The sequence below is a fragment of the Cricetulus griseus genome, chromosome 3, assembly GCF_003668045.3.
Source record: "Cricetulus griseus strain 17A/GY chromosome 3, alternate assembly CriGri-PICRH-1.0, whole genome shotgun sequence".
Taxonomy (NCBI): domain Eukaryota; kingdom Metazoa; phylum Chordata; class Mammalia; order Rodentia; family Cricetidae; genus Cricetulus; species Cricetulus griseus.
This window is the reverse complement of record NC_048596.1, coordinates 160,829,843-160,836,275: the sequence shown is the minus strand read 5'-3', so window position 1 is coordinate 160,836,275 and position 6,433 is coordinate 160,829,843. Positions and strand designations below refer to the sequence as shown.

The following is a 6,433-nucleotide window of genomic DNA, read 5'->3' as shown; positions in this document are numbered from 1 at the left end:
CATCCAAGTTCGTGGCCTCGCTGATTCCTGGGTGCGGGTCTCCTTCTACGAAAGTACCTCTTGGGGGGGGGGGGGTCTTTCAAGAGGAGGGCTCAGCCATTGCTGTGATAGCTTTACAGGCACAAAGACCTAAATTCAGTCTCCAAACCCCTCTTTAAAAAAAAAAGTTTGGGTGTGGTGACACATGCTTGCAATTCCAGAACCACAGACGGGCAGACAGTTACATTTTTCCAACCTCCAAGCCAGCTAGCCTAGCCTACTCGGAGAGTTCAAAGCCAGTGGGGGGGGGGGTCACTGTCTCAAACAGGATGGACAATGCCAGAGTAATGACACCCAAAATTGACCTGCCCACTTACAGAGGTGTGTGCACACCAACACCCCTGTGAAAAGTGTTTGGAGGTTGGGAGGTTGGAAGTGGTGGCGTACTTCAATGGTAAAACACTTGTCTACCGTGAACGAGGCTCTGGAGTCTATCCCAACACACACACACACACACACACACACACACACACACACACACACACACACACACACATCTTAAATATAAAAATAGAATGAGCTTGGAAGATGGTTCCGTCTATAAAATGACTGTCATGCAAGCATGTGGGCCGCAGTGTCCACAATATCTATGTAAACTGCAGGCTTGGTGGCACACATCTGTAATCCCAGCACTGAGCAGAGAGAGCACAGACAGGTCACCCCTGGAGCTCCCTAGACAGCCAGGCAGTCTAGCCAACCGGCGTCCGCCGCACCTGCGCTGTCTCCCCCGCACAGCTAGGGGGAGCCAGCAGGCCAGGACGGCTTCCCCGGCTCTTCTCCATGACCCCCATCGCGGACTAGATGACCCGGAAGCCGTGGCCCTGAAAGGAGCAGTGCTTCCAGGTGGGAGTGAGGTGACCCCGGCTGCCAAAGGAGAGTGAGGAGGAGCAGCTATGGGGGCGCACCTGGCCCGGCGCTATTTGGGGGACGCCTCGGTGGAGCCTGACCCCCTGCAGATGCCCAGTTTCCCGCCGGACTACGGCTTCCCGGAGCGCAAGGAGCGCGGTGAGCTCAGAGCGCAGGCGCGACCGCGGACCCCGCGGAACTCGGTGCTGCCTGTATGCACAGGGTCGGGTCGGGTCGGGTCGGGCCGGGTCGGGTCGGGAGGGCGCCTGGCCTCCTGATCGTGGAGACAGTGCGGGCATGGCTGGAGCAAAGGGCTCGGAGAAGTCAGCCGAGAGCGGGAAAACACGGCTGCGCCAGTGCTCTTCGTCTGGGCGCAGCGCGGAGCCTAGGGACAAGCTCTTTGCATGCCCATACAGGTATCACTCTTAATTTAGCTTGGTACAAGAATACAAGGTCGGGGGTGGGGCGATCATGCGGTGCCCCTGTCCTGTCTGGTGTGATGGTGCTGGGGATGGAACCCAGGGTTCTCGTTCTTCCTGTGTGGGAAAATCACAGGCTTACAGAGTGACAACTCTGGGCAAAGTCCCATTATGGCACTTGGGATGCCCCATGGTAGCAGAGAAACGCTGACACTGTCTTTAGGGAGCCCACTGGGCAAGCAGTTCCAAGCAAAACTTGAGGTGTGGGAGCAGGCTTCGTAACAGGCTGAAAGAGGCACGTATATGGAACTGATGAAGCCGGTTCCGAGGACGGATAGAGCCCTCACTTGTAAGCAGAGGAAAGACACAAATTTGCTTTGCCAAAAGGTTTGTGGTGTAGGCTGGGAAATGGCCCAATCGGTTAAGTGCTTGCCATGCAAGCAGGAGTACTTGAGTTCCAACCCCGTGTGGAAACATGAACAGAAGTCTGTCTTCTCACCCCAGGTAGGAAACCATTGGCAGAACAAGGTTCAGAATAGCACTGAAAGCCGGGCGTTGGTGGCGAACGCCTTTAATCCCAGGGAGGCAGAGGCAGGCGGATCCCTGTGAGTTCGAGGCCAGCCTGGTCTCCAGAGCGAGTGCCAGGATAGGCTCCAAAGCTACACAGAGAAACCCTGTCTCGAATAACCAAAAAAAAAAAAAAAAAAAAAAAAACAGGGAGCTTGGTTGAGCTGAGCTGGTCTCTGGGCAGTCTTAACAGCCTAGACAAGCTTGGGGAAGGAATGGCCTAGTGAATCTGGTCAGCTTAAGGGCTTCCTGAAGCTGTTGTTTACTTCCAGTTTAAGAAGCTTTCCTTGCCGGGCAGTGATGGTGTGTGGCGTTTAATCCTGGCACTCAGTAGGCAGAGGCAGACAGATAATCTGTGAGTTCAAGGCCAGCCTAGTCTGCAGAGTGAGTTCTAGGACAGCCAGGGCTGTTACACAGAGAAACCCTGACTTGGAAAAAAAGAAGAAAAAGCAGGTTTTGTATAGGAGAAAAACTATCACATACATAAAAGGCTGGAGGAGCTATGCCTGTGCTCCCCGTGCAGAGGAGACAGAGGTGGATCCAGGGGCCTCGTGGCCAGTCAGTCTAGCCAGTGAGCTCTAAGTTCTGGGAGGACTTGTCTCATAAAATACGATGGATTCTGACTATCTTCTGTCCTACACATGCAGAGGGTTAGTGACTGCCTGGTGAGTGAGGACTTGTAGTCAGGGATGGAGCCAAGAGACATGCATCTGGGTATACTGGAAGGTAGTGTCCTGCTCTGGGGAGTCCCTCAGCCCTAACTGAGCCTGCAGCCCATTTATCCACCTGACACCCTGCTTTGCCCATAGTCAGCTTTGAAAATAACCAGCACTCCCTCTCTGGTTTGGCCAAACCAAAATCCTAGTAAAACTCAGCCAGCCCCAGTATCCAGGTTGCTTCCTCATTGGACCCCTTCTTGTTGTGGAGTCAGGCTGCTCTAACTCACAGTCCTTTCTTTGGCCTCTGGAGCCCTGAGCTCACAGGCCCAGTGTGCTCAATGATGCTAGCCTTCAGATTACTTGTAGCTGTTTATCGCCTCGTCCTCCATCTTAGGCATGCTCCTGTGGGAAAGCAGGAGCAACTCCCCTCCCCGCTCCCATGTACTCCTCACCTATTATTCCAGATGACCTGTCTATGGCCTGGCAGAGCCCCCATTTCAGGTGAACCCCTTATGTCCTCCATCCACTGTCTACAACATGAGGACTCTGCTCAGGAATCTGTCCTCAGTCTCCTGTAAGCATGCCGTTACACTGCCTATCAGTGGCTTTGAAACATCCTCCCAAACCCAGACAATATAAGTCCTGTCTCAAGAACAAGTGTAAAACCCCTACCTTCTCCAGCTTTCCCCTTCACTGAAGGGCTTCTCTCAAAGTTCCCCAGCCGAATCACTAAGTCCCATCGTCATTCCTCAGTTGTACCTTGGTCACCTCCATCTCCCTGGACTTTCACTCATTCTTCCTCAGCTCCCTGTTGGAGGCCTTGAAGCCAAGGCATCTGTCTGTCCTGTCCTGGAGACCGCTTGCAACTGCCTTGTGTGCAGCAGTACTGCCAAGGTTATCTCCCAGGGAAATCTTAACCTTCAACTTAGGAATGACATTGCTGGCTTTTGTGGTTTTGTTTTGTTTTGTTTTTTGCTGTTTGTGTTAGTGCTACGTTAATTGTGGTATACACGCATGTGTGTTGGTGAGAAGTCAACATTCAGTGTGTCTTCCTTAAATCCCTCTCCACCTTCTCTCCCCCCCGGAACCACTCACCACCTTCTGGAATCACCACCACCACGCTCCACTGCCATTTTAATTTAAGACAGGGTTTCATTCTATAACATATTCTATAGCTGGCCTTAAATTCCAGATCCCCAAACTCAGCCTCACAAGTGCTGAGATCACAGGAGAAAGCCAACGGGCCCAGCCCGGATTTTGTTCACTTTAGAGACAAGATCTTGCACAGGCTAGCCTCAAATTTAAAATCCTCTTACCTCCGCCTCCTGAGTGCTGAGATTACCAGTATGCACCACTCTGCCTTTAATGGCTGTTTTGTCCTCTGTAGTCTGAGCTCTGCCTTCCCCTTAAGCCTTCTGTCCTCACTTTCCCACAGTTCCACCTTCCTTGTACTCAAAGGAGGTAAGCAAGTCCTGTTGCCTCGAAGGTTTTGGCCTGTTAAACCTGTAGTGCTTTTGCCATAGACATCTGCCTGGCTCGCCCCTTGCCTTCTCATGCTCCCCTTTCCAGCGCTGCCTACACCTGGCTTTGGTTTTTGTTTTTCTCCCTGGTCAATAAGGCTGCCAGGCAATGAGTGTATTTTGCCTACTTTGTCTCCCTCTGAAGACAGATACCATCTACCTGCCTGGCTCCCTGCTATATTCCTTAACTTAGCAGGTAGCAGTGTGCTGAAGCCTTGCTGCCATCCTATTATAAACTGGAGATGAGGCAGGAGCTTGGGTTGCTAACCTGAGTTCCAGGTTGAGTGGCTCCAACAAAAGCCTGCCTGCCAGACTGCAAAGTGAGCCCCTGGGCCTGGGGTGCAGAGGTGTAACATACAGGGACCAAGCCGGCTTCATCAGCCAACTAGGGTAACAGTCAGAGGTGTAGGGTAGACCCAGTGATGGTTTAGAGGTGTGGGGTTATAGAGAAGGTGGTTTGAATTAGGAGGAGATGCAGGCAGAGTGCAACAAAGGTGGGGAAAGCCTACCCTGGTGACAGGCAACCCTGAGTCACATCTGGGCACCAGGTTAGAAGCTCAAAAAGGGCACAAGGCCCTGAGCCCATATGAGAAAGAGGATGTAGTAGCTGGAAGCAGAGTGGAGACAACAGCCCTGAGAGGAGGGATGGCAGCAACTGGAGCGTGGTAGTGTTTGTGCAGTGATAAGGGTTTCCCAAGCCTCACACGTGTTAGGCAAGCACTCTACCACTGACTTCACTATTTTATTTTGACTGTGTATCTGTATAGAGATTTGTCTGTAAGAGTTCAGGTGCCAGAGAAGGCATCAGATCCCCTAGAGCTGAAGTTAAATGCAGGGATTATGAGTTTGGGGAACAAAATCCCAGTTCTCTTCTAGAGCAGTGATGCTGTTACCCACTGAGCCATCTCTCCAGGCAGCTTGCCAACTTCCGTTGCCCACATTCTGAAGCCCAAGCAGGTCTTAAACTTGTGGTTCTCTCCTCAGCCTCCTGAGTAGCTGAAGGTGACAGGCCTTGAGCCACCAGGCCTTCTATGGGAGTAGGTTTTAATGCAATAAATGGAGGCTAGGACCAAGGCACGGGTGGAGAGGAGGCAGGCCTAAAGACCCAGCAAATAGGGTCCTGTTGGGTTGATAAGATGTGGGAGTATGGGGCACAGTGGGTACAGGCTGTAGTATGACAACTGTTCCTCACCCAGTGATGGAACATACCCTTTCAGATCTAGATTATCTACCCAAAGCTCACACATGAGCATTTAACATGCGCCACATACATGGGAACATTTATGTCAACCTCAGACAATGACAGTTCCGAAGTCCTGTGAGTTAGTGATGAACCTGTCTTATCTATGTAAATACACACTATGCTGGTTGGTTACACTGGTACCACCTAATGATGCATTCCTGAGTTACTTGTGGTTACCACAGCTCCGTTGGCTTAGCTGACAGCCTAGCAGCATCCATGCTGGACCTGGCATATTTCTGTAATGGGGAAGCCGGCTGGAAAGTGAACACTGACCTTCCCTTAACTTTTTGGAAGATAGCATCGCTAGAGGAAGGGAGGTGAGAACTCTCTGTACTGTTTACATACCCAAAGGGATCAGTGTCACCCTTCCTTCTGTCAGGACATGGCCATAATCCGAATTGGTTCTGCTAACCCAATGAGGGATACCCTGTATGTGGCTTCATTTGTGCCATGTGCATCCTGGGAGTTGGTGGAGTTGGGGATTGGCTCTGATGCTGAGCCTTACCACTCCCCACAGTAATGGTGGCTACACAACAGGAGATGAACAATGCCCAGCTGACACTGCAGCAACGTGACTACTGCGCCCACTACCTCATCAGGCTGCTCAAGTGCAAGCGCGACAGCTTCCCCAACTTCCTGGCTTGCAAGCATGAGCGGCATGACTGGGACTACTGCGAGCACATGGAGTGAGCCTGCCCTGCCCCTACCCACACCACAAGCACCCACACATGGGCATGGGGAAGAGGCTGGAGCCATCAGAGGGCCAAGCCAGGATTTCAGTGGGAGGCCTCACCCTAGCTAGGGTTTCCTGGTGGCTGGGAATGGGACCAGGTCAGGGCCTGTGGCATTGAGACCTTGTATCTGCTCTGCCAACAGCTACGTGAAGCGAATGAAGGAGTTTGAACGTGAACGGAGGCTGCTCCAGAGGAAGAAACGGAGGGAAGAGAAGGCGGAACGGGTATCCCGGGGCCAGGGAGAAGGAGAGGTGGGCCCTGAGGTGGCCCTCTAGGGTCACCCACCACCTGTGGACCTATCAGTGGAATAAACACTCTGAGTCAACTGTCCAACCTTCATCTGCACTGCCTCAAGGGTGGGGAGGAACGGGTGGCCCTTGGGCCCCTAAAGAACACAAAGCCCAAG

General features: G+C 52.4%; 1 protein-coding gene across 1 annotated transcript; it reads left to right on the top strand.

Moving 5' to 3' along the window:
* Positions 1-847: 847 nt before the first annotated feature.
* Positions 848-6,357, top strand: Ndufb7 (NADH:ubiquinone oxidoreductase subunit B7). Its single transcript, XM_027406160.2, has 3 exons — positions 848-1,044; positions 5,811-5,979; positions 6,170-6,357. Exons 1-3 carry the CDS (start codon positions 933-935, stop codon positions 6,300-6,302), a joined length of 414 nt encoding a protein of 137 aa, XP_027261961.1. The 5' UTR covers positions 848-932; the 3' UTR covers positions 6,303-6,357.
* Positions 6,358-6,433: the final 76 nt, after the last annotated feature.

Bases quoted from the DNA above. Each gene is read 5' to 3' on its own strand.
- Ndufb7 (XM_027406160.2), top strand. From the start codon at position 933: ATGGGGGCGCACCTGGCCCGGCGCTATTTGGGGGACGCCTCGGTGGAG. The intron at 1,045-5,810 runs GTGAGCTCAGAG...CACTCCCCACAG, and splicing joins CCCGGAGCGCAAGGAGCGCG to TAATGGTGGCTACACAACAG. The intron at 5,980-6,169 runs GTGAGCCTGCCC...CTCTGCCAACAG, and splicing joins GACTACTGCGAGCACATGGA to CTACGTGAAGCGAATGAAGG.